This window comes from Lepidochelys kempii, chromosome 1 (genome assembly GCF_965140285.1).
Source record: "Lepidochelys kempii isolate rLepKem1 chromosome 1, rLepKem1.hap1, whole genome shotgun sequence".
NCBI classification, from domain to species: Eukaryota; Metazoa; Chordata; order Testudines; family Cheloniidae; genus Lepidochelys; species Lepidochelys kempii.
The window spans coordinates 296,650,896-296,668,241 of NC_136380.1; the positions used below are offsets into that span (position 1 = coordinate 296,650,896).

The 17,346-nt window shown below is 41.7% G+C and overlaps 1 protein-coding gene across 2 annotated transcripts in view; it reads left to right on the forward strand.

Moving 5' to 3' along the window:
- Positions 1-17,346, forward strand: part of NELL2 (neural EGFL like 2) — a 238,004-nt gene that overhangs the window by 82,855 nt on the left and 137,803 nt on the right. For both annotated transcript variants that reach the window (XM_073327999.1, XM_073328000.2), the window contains exon 10: positions 16,216-16,307. In XM_073327999.1, the coding sequence (XP_073184100.1) occupies positions 16,216-16,307 (92 nt within the window). The remainder of the gene's footprint in view (positions 1-16,215; positions 16,308-17,346) is intronic.

Below are 17,346 nucleotides of genomic sequence, written 5' to 3' on the forward strand. Positions count from 1 at the left end.
TATCCTCTGTAATCATTTTCATGTCTCTAAACCACCAGCTGAGACATGAGAATGAAGAAAACTTTGTTTTCTTCTAAATAATTTAATGATGAGACATGATCATTATTTTATTTATCTTATACTTTCCCTTTAAAATAATAAAAAGTATACAAGTTTTTAAGCAGTCCTTTATTATTTTCACAACTCAATCGAACGCTTACTCCTAATAGCTGCCTTAAACTGTTCCTATTGCTAATGAATTCTCGCATTGGAGAGAAATGATGTATTTGTGTGTTAAACAAGTGAGGAACTGATAAGATATGCTAGTGAGATGTGCATTATTGTTTTGCCTTTACACCACTTCTCCATCCACAAAATTCCCCAGAGAGGCTCTGTCAAGGTTCCTTCCCCACTCTGAACTCTAGGGTACAGATGTGGGGACCTGCATGAAAGACCCCCTAAGCTTATTCTTACCAGCTTAGGTTAAAAACTTCCTCAAGGTACAAACTTTGCCTTGTCCTTGAACCCTATACTGCCACCACCAAGCGTGTTAAACAAAGAACTGGGAAAGATCCCACTTGGAGACGTCTTCCCCCAAAAGATCCCCCCAAGCCCTACACCCCCTTTCCTGGGGAAGGCTTGATAAAAATCCTCACCAATTTGCATAGGTGAACACAGACCCAAACCCTTGGATCTTAAGAACAATGAAAAAGCAATCAGGTTCTTAAAAGAAGAATTTTAATTAAAGAAAAAGTAAAAGAATCACCTCTGTAAAATCAGGATGGTAAATACCTTACAGGGTAATCAGATTCAAAACATAAAGAATCCCTCTAGGCAAAATCTTAAGTTACAAAAAGACACAAAAACAGGAATATACATTCCATTCAGCACAACCTATTTTACCAGCCATTTAACAAAAGGAAATGTAATGCATTTCTAGCTAGATTGCTTACTAACTTTTTACAGGAGTTCTGAAGAGCATTCCTGATCTGTTCCCGGCAAAAGCATCACACTGACAGACAGATCTTTTGTTCCCCCCAACTCCAGCTTTGAAAGTAACTTGTCTCCTCATTGGTCATTTTGGTCAGGTGCCAGCGAGGTTATCTTAGCTTCTTAACCCTTTACAGGTGAAAGGGTTTTGCCTCTGGCCAGGAGGGATTTTATAGCACTGTGGACAGAAAGGTGGTTACTTTTCCCTTTATATTTATGACAGGCTCCTTTTGCAATTCCCCTCAGCAATACCTGCTGCGAGTAGCAGGAATTGAAATAACCAGAAAATCACCTGCAGCCAGTAGGTGTCAAACTCTGATCCAATACTCAGTGCCACTGCTGATAAAGTACAACCAAGTCAGCTATTTTTGAGGGTCTCCCCCATTAAAATGGCTAATTCCGTCATGTGGGACTTAAGCATGCATGAAATAATATTAGTTTAATGATATCTCTATCAGTGCTCAGTTGGCCTTGCTAGCTGTTGTATTATCATAGAATCATAGAATCATAGAATATCAGGGTTGGAAGGGACCCCAGAAGGTCATCTAGTCCAACCCCCTGCTCAAAGCAGGACCAATTCCCAGTTAAATCATCCCAGCCAGGGCTTTGTCAAGCCTGACCTTAAAAACCTCTAAGGAAGGAGATTCTACCACCTCCCTAGGTAACGCATTCCAGTGTTTCACCACCCTCTTAGTGAAAAAGTTTTTCCTAATATCCAATCTAAACCTCCCCCACTGCAACTTGAGACCATTACACCTCGTTCTGTCATCTGCTACCATTGAGAACAGTCTAGAGCCATCCTCTTTGGAACCCCCTTTCAGGTAGTTGAAAGCAGCTATCAAATCCCCCCTCATTCTTCTCTTCTGCAGGCTAAACAATCCCAGCTCCCTCAGCCTCTCCTCATAACTCATGTGTTCCAGTCCCCTAATCATTTTTGTTGCCCTTCGCTGGACTCTCTCCAATTTATCCACATCCTTCTTGAAGTGTGGGGCCCAAAACTGCACACAGTACTCCAGATGAGGCCTCACCAATGTCGAATAGAGGGGAACGATCACGTCCCTCGATCTGCTCGCTATGCCCCTACTTATACATCCCAAAATGCCATTGGCCTTCTTGGCAACAAGGGCACACTGCTGACTCATATCCAGCTTCTCGTCCACTGTCACCCCTAGGTCCTTTTCTGCAGAACTGCTGCCTAGCCATTCGGTCCCTAGTCTGTAGCTGTGCATTGGGTTCTTCCGTCCTAAGTGCAGGACCCTGCACTTATCCTTATTGAACCTCATCAGATTCCTTTTGGCCCAATCTTCCAATTGGTCTAGGTCCTTCTGTATCCTATCCCTCCCCTCCAGCGTATCTACCACTCCTCCCAGTTTAGTATCATCCGCAAATTTGCTGAGAGTGCAATCCACACCATCCTCCAGATCATTTATGAAGATATTGAATAAAACCGGCCCCAGGACCGACCCTTGGGGCACTCCACTTGATACCGGCTGCCAACTAGACATGGAGCCATTGATCACTACCCGTTGAGCCCGACAATTTAGCCAGCTTTCTACCCACCTTATAGTGCATTCATCCAGCCCATACTTCCTTAATTTGCTGACAAGAATACTATGGGAGACCGTGTCAAAAGCTTTGCTAAAGTCAAGAAACAATACATCCACTGCTTTCCCTTCATCCACAGAACCAGTAATCTCATCATAAAAGGCGATTAGATTAGTCAGGCATGACCTTCCCTTGGTGAATCCATGCTGGCTGTTCCTGATCACTTTCCTCTCATGCAAGTGCTTCAGGATTGGTTCTTTGAGGACCTGCTCCATGATTTTTCCAGGGACTGAGGTGAGGCTGACTGGCCTGTAGTTCCCAGGATCTTCCTTCTTCCCTTTTTTAAAGATTGGCACTACATTAGCCTTTTTCCAGTCATCCGGGACTTCCCTGGTTCGCCACGAGTTTTCAAAGATAATGGCCAGTGGCTCTGCAATCACAGCCGCCAATTCCTTCAGCACTCTCGGATGCAACTCGTCCGGCCCCATGGACTTGTGCACGTCCAGCTTTTCTAAATAGTCCCTAACCGCCTCTATCTCCACAGAGGGCTGGCCATCTCTTCCGCATTTTGTGATGCCCAGCGCAGCAGTCTGGGAGCTGACCTTGTTAGTGAAAACAGAGGCAAAAAAAGCATTGAGTACATTAGCTTTTTCCACATCCTCTGTCACTAGGTTGCCTCCCTCATTCAGTAAGGGGCCCACACATTCCTTGGCTTTCTTCTTGTTGCCAACATACCTGAAGAAACCCTTCTTGTTACTCTTGACATCTCTGGCTAGCTGCAGCTCCAGGTGCGATTTGGCCCTCCTGATAACATTCCTACATGCCCGAGCAATATTTTTATACTCTTCCCTGGTCATATGTCCAACCTTCCACTTCTTGTAAGCTTCTTTTTTATGTTTAAGATCCGCTAGGATTTCACCATTAAGCCAAGTTGGTCGCCTGCCATATTTACTATTCTTTCGACTCATCGGGATGGTTTGTCCCTGTAACCTCAACAGGGATTCCTTGAAATACAGCCAGCTCTCCTGGACTCCTTTCCCCTTCAAGTTAGTCCCCCAGGGGATCCTGGCCATCCGTTCCCTGAGGGAGTCGAAGTCTGCTTTCCTGAAGTCCAGGGTCCGTATCCTGCTGCTTACCTTTGTTCCCTGCGTCAGGATCCTGAACTCAACCAACTCATGGTCACTGCCTCCCAGATTCCCATCCACTTTTGCTTCCCCCACTAATTCTACCCGGTTTGTGAGCAGCAGGTCAAGAAAAGCACCCCCCCTAGTTGGCTCCTCTAGCACTTGCGCCAGGAAATTGTCCCCTACGCTTTCCAAAAACTTCCTGGATTGTCTATGCACCGCTGTATTGCTCTCCCAGCAGATATCAGGAAAATTAAAGTCACCCATGAGAATCAGGGCATGCGATCTAGTAGCTTCCGTGAGCTGCCGGAAGAAAGCCTCATCCACCTCATCCCCCTGGTCCGGTGGTCGATAGCAGACTCCCACCACTACATCACTCTTGTTGCACACACTTCTAAACTTAATCCAGAGACACTCAGGTTTTTCTGCAGTTTCGTACCGGAGCTCTGAGCAGTCATACTGCTCCCTTACATACAGTGCTACTCCCCCACCTTTTCTGCCCTGCCTGTCCTTCCTGAACAGTTTATAACCATCCATGACAGTACTCCAGTCATATGAGTTATCCCACCAAGTCTCTGTTATTCCGATCACGTCATAGTTCCTTGACATCACCAGGACCTCCAGTTCTCCCTGCTTGTTTCCAAGGCTTTGTGCATTTGTATATAAGCACTTGAGATAACCTGTTGATCGCCCCTCATTGCCAGTATGAGGCAGGAGCCCTCCCCTCACAGACATTCCTGCCTGTGCTTCCTCCCGGTATCCCGCTTTCCCACTTACCTCAGGGCTTTGGTCTCCTTCCCCCGGTGAACCTAGTTTAAAGCCCTCCTCACTAGGTTAGCCAGCCTGCTGGCAAAGATGCTCTTCCCTCTCTTCGTAAGATGGAGCCCGTCTCTACCCAGCACTCCTCCTTCATGGAACACCATCCCATGGTCAAAGAAACCAAAGCCTTCTCTCCGACACCATCTGCGTAGCCATTCGTTGACTTCCACGATTTGATGCTCCCTACCTAGGCCTTTTCCTTCCATGGGGAGGATGGACGAGAACACCACTTGCGCCTCCAACTCCTTTATTCTTCTTCCTAGAGCCACATAGTCCGCAGTGATCCGCTCAAGGTCATTCTTGGCAGTATCATTGGTGCCCACGTGGAGAAGCAGGAAGGGGTAGCGATCCGAGGGCTTGATGAGTCTCGGCAGTCTCTCCGTCACATCACGAATCTTAGCCCCTGGCAAGCAGCAGACTTCTCGGTTTTCCCGGTCAGGGCGGCAGATAGATGACTCAGTCCCCCGGAGGAGAGAGTCCCCGACCACCACCACCCGCCTTCTCCTCTTGGGGGTGGTGGTCGTGGAACCCCCAACCTCAGGACAGCGCATCTCATGCCTTCCAACCAGCGGAGTCTCCTTCTGCTTTCTCGCCCCAGACATATCATCTGGTCCACTCTCCGCAACGATACCTGTGGAGAGAACATGAAAGCGGTTAGTTACCTGTGTCTGTGTTACTGGAACCCGGACATTCCGCTTACCTCTTCTGGAGGTCACATGTTGCCAAGCTTCTTCACTGGTCTCTTGGCTCCTCTGTGCAACCTGCTCTATATCTGTAGAGCTTTGTGCCCCTAGAAGCCTATCCTGAGTTTCGTCCAGGAAATCCTCAGTTTCCCGTATGCAACGCAGGGTTGTTATCTGTTGCTCCAGACCTTCAATCTTCTCTTCCAATATGGAGACCAGCTTGCACTTTGTACAGACAAAGTCGCTTCTGTCCTGTGGAAGAAAGACAAACATGGCACATTCAGTGCAGGTCACAACAGCTGAACCCCCCCCCTTCCATATCACCTTCCTACTATGAGCTTCCTCAGAGCAGTTTGCAAGACGTAAGCCTCACTGGGCTCCCTCCAGGCGAACTCCCAGGCAAACTCCTGCTGTGTGCTGCTCTGCTGTCCCCGCTGCTCAGCTGGTTCGCGAAGCTCTGGCTATTTTTAAACAGCCAGGCTTCCCTGTCGCAAACAAACAGACACCCTACTGCCCGCCCCCTGCAGGCTATTATTATTCATGAGCCCTTGCGTGTATATGAGTATATATGCGTGTATATGTATATGAGCAGGTATTATTCATGAGCCCTTGCGTGTATACCAGAATACAATAGTTTATAAAATGGAATTAATTGTTTCTTTTCTCTTGGTAGCCTCTAACATTCTTCTTTGGTATTGGATTTCATTGTCTGAATGCTCAACTGTGAAAGTTGCTTTGAGGATTGGATGACCAAGGCAATGTATTTGGCAATTGACATTTTGATTGGATTAGCCATGCCCAAGCTTTCAAAGCTTTGGTTTTATAGGCCAAAAAAAATCCCAGTACTGTTTGAGTAAGTACAATACGGTATAATCTCCTAAAGCCAATCAGCGTCATGCATGTCTGTCAATATCCAATCTTTTGGATGAGGTTTTCAACTCACATTATAGTTGCCATGTGGATAATAGCAATCTAATGTTTTTACAGAGAAGATATTAAATGCTTTCTTCAAATTCCCTATGTAAAGATAGTGTTTTCTTCTGCAAAGGCAACATTTATGAGCTAGTGCTGCCTTATCAACAGATATGAGGAGCATATATAATTTTGAGGTTTTATTATTTGTTGAATGCTGTCAGTATTCTTGGTGCTATACAAAACACAGAAGAGGATATGTTTCCTCGAGCATTTTAATCATTACAGGCCACTCTTGCTCATGTTGAATAGCATTTGTCTGAGAGATCCCCAGTGGGACTAATTGTCCAAGCAATGATTAGAGTATGTTTTGTCATAACTTTTTGTTTTAAAAAAAATGGGGCTTTCTGGCTAAAATAAAAATGTATACAGAAAACTTTTGATTAAAATTTTATTTACATATTTGGTAATGCAAAAAACCAAAAGGCAATTTTTTTTCTGTTAACTACTTTTGAATGACATTATTTTTCCTTTTTGGTTTTTTCATTGAGAACATAATTTTCAGGGGAAATTTTGAAAAAACAGAACATTTTTAAAATTTCCCCACTATCTAGTAACTGCTACTCTTTGTGAATAAAGGCTGCAGAATCAGGCTTTTAGGAAATGAACAAAGAGGATGAGTTAGTGTACTGTGATTTCTCACTGTGAATGGACACTAGATAAACAAAGTGTGCCACAATATATAATGCAAACATTTTCAAAAGCAAATAGTTCCCCTTTCCTATTGCTGTGAACCTCTTACACATACCAGTCTTTTTGTATGAGGATATTGGAATAGTCTCTTGATGTGAGCTGTCCCAATTTACCCAGGTTGACAGTTTGAAGTACCACTGTGTGTGTGAAAAGAAAAGGAGTACTTGTGGCACCTTAGAGACTAACCAATTTATTTGAGCATAAGTTTTCGTGAGCTACAGCTCACTTCATCGGATGCATGCTTACGCTCAAATAAATTGGTTAGTCTCTAAGGTGCCACAAGTACTCCTTTTCTTTTTGCGAATACAGACTAGCACAGCTGTTACTCTGAAACCTGTGTGTGTGAAGCGGTGGGAGGAATCCTTTTCAATCTCCCACTTATGATAGTGTTGAATTCAGATAACACTATACCTGTTACTGCGGGTTACCATAGCACAACTATTGTTACTTCTCTTACAAGGCCTCACACCTCCACCGAAGGCTTCTTTGGAGCCTTTCACAAAAATTATTTCCCTTTGCCGGAGAGACAGGTATATATTCCTGTTGGCTTTTCATACTGTTGTGACATGTCTCAATAAAATATGTTTTAACTGAAAGGGAGGCTATAAGTATTTACATGTTTCGTGGCTTACTTTTATTTTTAAGATCTTTTTATCCTGTTTCAGTAGAGGCTTATTTGTTGACATAAATAAACTTTGCCATATTAGTGGGCTCTAACTTACTGTCCTTTCAACTCCAGTGTGCATATTTGGCTGTGGAATCTGTGGCACAGAGATACTGTGGTGATTGATGCTATATAAGTACCATAGATAGACTCACTATATTGCTGGAATATGATCTGGCTCTGCCTCTGCCTCTTGCTAGCTATACTTATATCTGATTAGTCAGGTACCTTTAGCCACTACTTTTCTGTCATTGATAGCCCAGGTCTCTGTTTAACTACAGGCAGCCACACATTCACTTTTATTCATGAGATCTCCAAATTGGCTTCATACGATTACAAACTCTCTCTCAAACTCTGTATCCTGCTGTCTAATATAAAAGTTTTACTTCATCTGTCAGATCCATCTGTCTTCACTTTGCTGGTTCCAACAGTACTTTCTAGGCTGCCAGCCCAGTTGACATTTCTGCAAGCATCTCCTTTACAGATAACGGTATAATTGTTTTTTGGTTTGTGAAAGGTGACACAAAGAATACTTAGATGAGCCTTCAGTTTGGGGGTAAGAGGAATGGCTTAGGAGCCTTCGCTTAGGAACAGGTGGGCAAGATAAATTATATAATTTCCCCATAGTAGGCAAGGTCCATGAAAATATAAGAAATATTTGTGTAATGATATCTGTATTATTTTAAATTGACTCATCATCAGTGTGACTAAACTGCCTATTAGCATTATTAGATATGGCTCACATTGCAGATACTTACAGGTGTTCATAAAAGTACTAGACCAACCACTTTGCATTTTCAGAATAATGGAGAAAGTTTCTCCTGTTTTGCAACTAATCAGAAGCAAGATATAAATACTATTTAATTTCTGATCCTTAGGAAATTTCAAATCAGATTTTCTCTACTGAAGTTGCTGAAGCCTACTTCCACTGTTGTCCAACAATGATTAACTTGAAGAGCTAGCAGCAAATTTTCCATCTTGAAATCTGGAATCACTTTAAGTTGTTGAAGGAGATGGCATAGAATAATAATGGAAAAAGTTCATTATTCACTAGCTACTCTGACAAAGCATCATATACCCAGGAAGTGAGCAAAGAAGACCCTGTATGAAACACTGCCAGGGATAAATGAGAGAAGGAAGCGCATATTAATTTAATAGTGACTTGGCATTAGACAGATAGAAATTCACAAAGGATGAAATGGACCCCTGTGTAAATTCCCAGGGATAAAGGCCAGCACAAAGAGTAGGCACCACTTAAGTCCTCCAAATAGGGTTTAAGTTGGACTTATGTAGGGCATAAACCTTGTGCAGGGTGACTGCACAGTGAAGAATGTCACCAAGAAGAGGCCAAAGAGGACATCCTAAAATTGGCAGAGAAGAACCAGGCAAAATTTTGTGGCAAACAGAAGATGTGGCAGGTAGGAAAATTCCAAGATTTAAAGTACATGTCAAAATTATTGAAATCTTTCTCAAATTTTCAAACCAGTTTTGTTGCTCATCAGCTGACTAGGATGATGATTCAATAAGATGGATGGAACAGTTCAGTGACATCCTGAATTGCCCTCTGTCACTTGGTGATAAGTTTGAAACAGAATTAGCTCAGACACTACAGGGAGATGTACACATGTACCTCACAGCAATAAGTAAGTGACCGGAATAGCAAAGATAGCAAGAGTTAGTTGGATTGCTTGTTCTGTCACCAAAGAACAGCGTGCTAAAAAGCACATGAAGGGATAGCATCATCTTGAGGCCAGTAGGATGGAAAAGGTATTATGGAGGACAGATGATGGCTTGACAATGAGCTGTCAATAACATACTGAATATAACCTGGTATGAGGTACAAACAGAAATGAAGGAATCCCTAATAGACTTCATAGAATCCCTGCTCTTCTGCCTTTCTAGAAAGCTGTGCTTGAAGTAGTTTTGTTTTAGGTAGGGGCTTGGGGAGGTTGGTGGGGAGAGGATGTGGTTAATGCTGTGAAATAATGGGACAAATTAATCTGTGGTATAATTGTTCTGGGACTGGATAGCTATTGTATGTGTGGGATTCCATCTGTGATAGAATCCCACACAATGACAGATGGAATCTCACACAGACAATAGCTATCAAGTCTCAGAACAATCAGCCATCAGGTAATTTACTGACTGTGATACAATAGTCCTTTGGAATAGGAGGAGTTAAGAAGATGAACTATGATATGGTCCAAAGAGTTACGAATGACAAACTAATCATTCATCCCCTTCTGGGAGGTGTTTAGCCAGGTAGAAGTTAAATCTTCACTAAACTTTGCAGTTACAGAATTATGGTCCAGATGTTCATGTTCTTGGACTTCTTAAGCTAAATAGAAATACAAAGTCCCAATCATCATGGGACACCTACAAGCTTGTGACATCTGCTGGCAGGAGGAAGAAAAAACAAGCTGTGAGTGACAAGGAAGTAGGGTCCAAGTGCCTTCTGAGGAAAGTGGGGAGTGGGAAGTCTGGCACCATCACATTTTTCTGAGTGTGGACAGTGCTCACCTAAGGGGACAAGCCTTTGGGGTTTCATGAAGTATGATGACAAACTGGCAAGAATTCTGGGTCGCTCCTGACACACCCAGAATGCTGCTTCTTTTGGGCTCCTGGGTGGCCAGCCAAAGGATAGAGAAAGAGGACTGATAGGAGGAAGAAAGGGAAGAAGATGGAAGCTTTTGTGGAGGGAGTGGGTGAGAAGACTATTCACTGGCAAATTGGCATAGTAGCCAATGTCTCTGATATCAGCCTTGACAAAGTGGCACTGAGACAGTGGAACTGGTACCTCTGAAGTGCATGTAAGTTGTTGCTGTGGAAGCTCTGTTGGCTGAATTATCTTGGATGAGAGAAACAGGAATCTAGGTGCTGGTGCTCTGCACAAGAACTTCCTCACCTTCTTCCTCCTCAGGTGTATGTTCTCTTTGAAGGGAACTGTCCAAATATTGTGGAACCTTTTTGTGCCTCAACATTTCATGTGACAACTCACCAGGCACCCCCAATTACCAAAGAACCTTGAAGGCCCAACATTTCATCCAACGAACCCCATCTCTCTGCACAGAATCCCTCAGATGCTGTTTAACTAGCAGGGGGAAGGAGAATGTTAACCACAATGTCCCCTTTTTCTTAATCTTCCCCTTATTCCCCAAATCCCCTCTTTTCTCTCTTGTGGGCCATTAAGGGGGAGGAAAGGGAATATAACAAGCTCTACAGGCTTTCTTTCAACTCTAGACATAAGAACGACCATAGTGGATCAGACCAATGGTCTATCTAACCCAGTATCTGATGCCAGTATCAGATGCTTCAGAGGGAGTGAACAGAACAGGCAATTTATCGAGTGATCCATCCTGCGTCATGCAGCCCCAGCTTCTAGCGGTCAGAGGTTTGCATGAGTCCATGAAATATCCTCTTACCTTTTGTGTTTTACCCAGTATGGGAAATGGAGGAAACAAATTCTACAACCAAATTTTTTAGTATTCAGCAGGTTTCAGAGGAAATCTACAATATATGTTCATTTTGAATGTAGTGAGTGAGACATTAGATATGCAGCCCCCACGGACTTCAATGGGAGAATTTTTTTGCAGCTAACTCCTTGGGTACGGTGCTGAAAATGAACCTCCTACATACTCTAAATGTGAACATTAGGCTTTGAGCATATGTCTTGGGTATGTTTCTTTGACAGTGATTGTCATTCAGACATGTGATGGCTCAGTAAGCGTGCAATTTTTTGCAATTATATGTTATATCAAATTATTATCCTAAAATAAATATTCCCTGGGCTATTATTAACACAAAAGAAAACGTTAGACATTGATGTGATTAATTTTCAATTCCATATTATCTTTAACACTGAAGATCATATTTCTTAGTGTGAAAGTTAAATTAAAAATGTATAATCAATACAAATGGACACATACATTAAACAGCCTTCAGCAGATTTTAACAGATATTACATATTTTTTTAAATTAATCCTGACATTTCTTTGAAACTTCTTATGTATTTCTAATTAGTTCTTTGACATTTCTAACTGCTGTATTTCAACAGAAAAGAAAGTACATAAAATCAGTTATTTTAAGTTGGTTATCCAACAAAAGAAGTTTAAATGATGAGATTTCAATTTTCTGTCTTCCGTAATGAAGTGCATTCATCTTCAAATAAACATTTAGAAAGACTTTACAACAACATTATTTTAATAATTTTCTAATTTACATTAATGCACTTATACATACAAAGGGCAATCACCTTTTCTTTAGTATATTTCACATATCCTTGTGTTAGATGGATCAGTAACACAACTATGAAATTTCTTATAAATGTATGCTAATCCAACATCAAGCTTGAGATTTTATAGCACAAAAGTGAGTAGACTTACATGTGGATGTTGTAGGGTGACCAGATGACAAGAACAAAATACCGGGACACGTGCGGGGGCAGCCACAGGCTCTCCCCCCAACCAGAGCCAGCTCTAGGTTTTTGCCGCCCCAAGTGCAAAAAAAAAAAATAAAAAAAAGCCGGAGTGCTGCCAAAGCAAAATATTGGGGCAAATGGCGTCCCGACCGTACATTGGGACAGTACGCGGAACAAACAACTAAATATCGGGACAGTCCCGATTTTATCGGGATATCTGGTCATCTGAGGATGTTGTGAGCTCAATCCTGTTTTTGTTGGAATAGTCAAAATCCTGTGGGATGAAATCCTGGCCCTACTGAAGCCAATGGGAGTTTTGCTATTGACTTCAGTGGGGCCGAATTTCACCCTCTGACTTTGGAAGGCCTAGAGCAGGCCCTATAATATGATAAGTATATAATATGTAAAATTAAAATAATTATAATATAGATTATATAGCACCCAAAATGCGATATAGTGCTTATGATTTACACACTCTAGACCTGTTTAAGGGACTGCTACAATTGTGTGTGCTTATTTCTGAGTTGCCTTTGAGGGATTGTTCTTAGACAACACCTATGTGTAGAAGTGGGCGAAGTGGTGTTCTGTTTTGCTTTTAAACTGTTTAAGTATTTGCATGGAACACACACCACAGATGGAGAGAAATTATTTGGGGTTCTAAGGAATCTAAATATCTGTGGGATGGAACGGCATTAAGAAAAGGAACATTTAAGATGGATAGCAAGGAAACTACCTCACAGTAAAATCTATTAGGGGAAATTATTCCACTAACAAATGCTGGAAGCACCCTCAAGCAAGTCATTTAAAGAGGACTGGACAAAGCATTGTAAAATATTCTGTATGTAACAATTCTGCACTGTCAAAGAGATGGATTAGATGATTTAAGGCCTAATTCAGAACCCACTGAAGCTAATGGGAAACTTCCTATCGATTTCAGTGGGCTTTGGATCAGGCCCCTAAATGGCTCTCTTACATCTTATTCTAATATGCCCTGGTTATTTTTAAAAAATAAATCAATAATTAGAAGGATTAGAATCAGGCTAATTGCAGGATTCTAGCAGACATACCACGTAAATATATGGAACACCACTGGGATACTAGCACAGTCACTGGGATCACAAGAAGCCCTCGGTTCATTCACATCCTGTGTCCTGTGATACTAGCACTTAATAAGGCATTCATGATGCTGATCTTGCCTCCTTCGTACATAAATATGTAAGATGGGTAGACTTGTATTTAATTAGAATTAATCTCTTGGCCATTAGGAAAGCTCTCAGTATCCCTCTCCGTTTCTCTCAACTAATCATCAATTAACCTATGAGTAAATAAGCAACCAAAAAAAATGGATTTCATCCAACAATACTATTAACTATTATTTTTGCCATCTAGTTATGGTGTTCCACAAATCTGTAAGTTTAGAACAGTCCCATAAATATGTATTGTGCACCATTACCCACCTTAAACTTAGTCCTCGGTGAATGTAAAAAGGCTTGATTCACTTTGGAAAAGCATCTGTGTGTTTGCAACATATACAAAGTTAACTGAGATAAATATATCTTCTGAAGGGACCCCTCAACCTGACACCCTTGATCCATTCCTGCCTTCTTATTTCACTATAGCAGAAGCAACAGCATTCTCTCTGGAAATGCACTTTGCCCTCCACCCATCTATAGGTGTCTTCACTGGGGATCCACAGCCTTCCTCCCACTGTCAGGAGTCACTACAGGGCAGCCCCCATCTCCATGAGGCTCTGCATCTATCCTTTGCACTGTTTGTGGGGGAGGTTTTGTACCTTCACTCAGATTGCAGTTGCTGCTCTACTGCCTTCCTTCTTGTACGAGCAACAGGCAGCAGTACAGGGCTCTTTGCTATTCCTTTTGAATTTCCCAACTTCCTTGTTAAAGATACACCCCCTCCCCCAAATTTGCATCACTCCCAAGATTTGGGGGAACTTCTTGGAAGTTCCACTCAGCAGCAGCAGATTTAGATCATGCCACTAGTAGGAGGTGAGTTGTGAGATTTAACCAGTTGGTTTGGGTCAAGTTTTTCCTGAATGTTAGGACTGGTTTTTATTTTCATCAATCTTTTGCCTTTCCCTACTTACAAAGCCAAGTAAGACTTGGGTTAATTTTGATTGCATACTGACTGGCATGCCTTGCAGAGTCTTACTAGTTAAGGTACCCAGTTTACAAAGGAGCCCTTAATATCCCCTCTATTCGACATTGGTGAGGCCTCATCTGGAGTACTGTGTCCAGTTTTGGGCCCCACACTATAAGAAGGATGTAGATAAATTGGAAAGAGTCCAGCGAAGGGCAACAAAAATGATTAGGGGTCTGGAACACATGACTTATGAGGAGAGGCTGAGGGAACTGGGATTGTTTAGTCTGTGGAAGAGAAGAATGAGGGGGGATTTGATAGCTGCTTTCAACTACCTGCGAGGTGGTTCCAGAGAGGATGGTTCTAGACTATTCTCAGTGGTGGAAGAGGACAGGACAAGGAGTAATGGTCTCAAGTTGCAGTGCGGGAGGTTTAGGTTGGATATTAGGAAAAACTTTTTCACTAGGAGGGTGGTGAAACACTGGAATGCGTTGCCTAGGGAGGTGGTGGAATCTCCTTCCTTAGAAGTTTTTAAGGTCAGGCTTGACAAAGCCCTGGCTGGGATGATTTAATTGGGGATGGGTCCTGCTTTTGAGCAGGGGGTTGGACTAGATGACCTTCTGAGGTCCCTCCCAACCCTGATATTCTATGATTCTATGATTCTAAAGGACTGCATTTGGTATCTGTAGGCAAGTTTCACTTGGATAAATGCAGCCCATACTTTAAAAAGTGAAGGTAAAATTTTGGAAATTAAATTAAAATAAAAGTTGTTTTAGTCTGCTTTCCCATGTTCCTTCCCCCCACCAACATACACATATAAAGTTGGTTGGTAATTTTCCAAAAATATAAATACAAATTTTGCAAAAATGTTTATAGTCTGATAGTGAAAAGAGTAAAGGAAAAACTAAACACTATAATGATGATAATGATAATAATAATAATTAATAATAAAAACAACAAGGAGTACTTGTGGCACCTTAGAGACTAAAAAATTTGTTGGGGCATAAGTTTTTGTGGGCTAAAGGCTACCACTCTGAAACCAGTAATGATAATGGTAGTGAAATGGAAAATAATCTATTTTTAGATTTGCCCATAAATTGTAAACTCAATTTAAATGGGATAGATAATTCCATCTGTAAATGAATTCTAGGGCAACTGATTTAAATCATCTCAGTGATATCTAGAATTGTTGTTTTTGCATCAATGATTAGTAAATTAGACCTTTCTCATTTAATCTAGAATTTTAAAGCCTTTATCTATTCCTGTCTGACTATTGTTGTTTAAGTTCTGACAGTGTCCTAAGCAACACAGATATATCAGATTTTCTGCTTCTGACATTTGCACTATTCAATCTTTATATTTTCCACATAATAATTGCAATAGCTATCTCCTTTTAAAAGGAAAAAAATTATGTGAAAATATTTTACGTAAAATTTTAAATGCTAAAAATATAGTCAGTGAGCAAACTGGTATAAACATGTTTCAGTGTGATACAGTAAACCTCACAATATATGGCTGGCATATAGCCATACTATTTGAGAATTGTAGGCCGGATCCTGCTTGCAGTGCAAGTAACTCGTGCAATGAAGATATGCTCTTAAATTATAAAATATAATTTAAAGATAAAACTTAATAATGGTAATAATTGAGGTACTAGAACTGAACTTTTAAATACCTACCTGGAGTAGTTAAACATCAGAGCACTATGATAACATATAACATATTCAACTTCAGGGATTACCCATCATGCAGTAGCATCCCCATCCTCAGGAAACTGGCTTTCCATCCACCTGTTCCACTACTATCATGTCATCCTTCAGATGGGCACTTTAGACTGCCTACCTTGATTTGCCTTCCACTAAATCTCCTCTGGCCTGGTTTCCACCTTCTGCACTTGGCTGAAACTGCTGCTACTATGGTCATCAGTGATTTGTTCCTAGTCAAGACTTGCAGGCTCTATTTTGTCCTGTGTTCTCTCGCAAGCTTCCCATGGTCTGTTTTTCCTTGACACCTTCTCCTCCCTTAGCTTTTGAGGCCTTCTCCTCTCTTGGCTCTCCTCTTCAGTTCTTTTTTGCTCTTGTCCAAACTCCTGTGTCCTGGAATGGAATATACTTGTTGTTGAATTGATCACTTAATTTTGAAATATGCTTAGCTTTAAGAAAATAAGCCAGTTTTATAGCCAGAGTACTGAAAACTTTCTTACCCAAATTGTTGTTTTGTTTTATCCTAAAGTGGTGTGCGTATTTGAAGGCAGAACCTACTTCGAAGGACAGAGAGAAACTGTGTATTCAAATTCAGGGGACTGTGTTCTTTTTGAGTGCAAGGTAAGAACACCATTGATGGGACACTTTTCTTTCAATAAATCTGTTTAAAATGTCATATAAGGTCCTGATGAATAAAAATGTGTACGTATCTTCTGTGACAAGTGACTTTTAAAAGGGCATCAAGGGGTTTCCATGCTTACTGTGTCCAGCTGATTTCCATGTCAAATTTTACAAATCAAATATTTTTTCTAATTGCCAGCCCTGAAAATTCAATCTGGGATCTCTCAGTTGAGCTGGGTTCTTTTTTTATTTCTTATACATTATCATCAATAATAAATATCCTGCAGGCCACATTATGCTCTCTTTTATATCTGTGCAGCCCTATTTTCTCCAGCTTATGTGCTCAGCTACAAGGGGGTTACACAAATGTAAATGAGACCAGAATTTGGCCCACAGGATATTTCTTGCTGGCAATGGTGTATGAGAAGGAAAGAATGCTACTTGACTGTCAAATCTCAGGTTGTGTTTGGAGGGTTGGCAGTTTGGTAATCTATCATTCTACTTGTAAATGGAGCATACTGAATATTGAGTGAGACACACTAAACATTGAGCCTTACAAGATTATTTTAACCCAGTCACATTTCAGAGCAGAAATGCAATTTAAGGGCAAAATGCTGCAGTGTGCTTCTACATGTGGAAAGTGCACAGAGAGATACCGAGGTGGAATGCTACTCTGCTTCCCTAGGTGTGGAGCTTGCTATCAGGTAGAGAAATGCATGCTTCAATGTGGAGCTGAAGAATTGGGTGTGCATTTCTAGTGGGGGAAAGAGAGGCAAGACCTGTCTGCTTATTGTAATGTTGTCTCAGAGTGCAACTGCCGTATGCAAAAGAATATACATTCCACAAGGTCTGAGTTGGAAGAAACTGTGCTGTCAAACAGAATGGGAGCAAAGGCTCTCCCAACTCCAGCCCCTTAAAGCTGTGGATGTCAGGCAAATGTGGCAGATAATACTCCAGCCTCAGTGCCAGGGCTGATGCTTCCCCTGAATCTAGCAGATCCTTTTCCCCTCTATTGGAAAGAGTGCATCTGTCCTTGGAC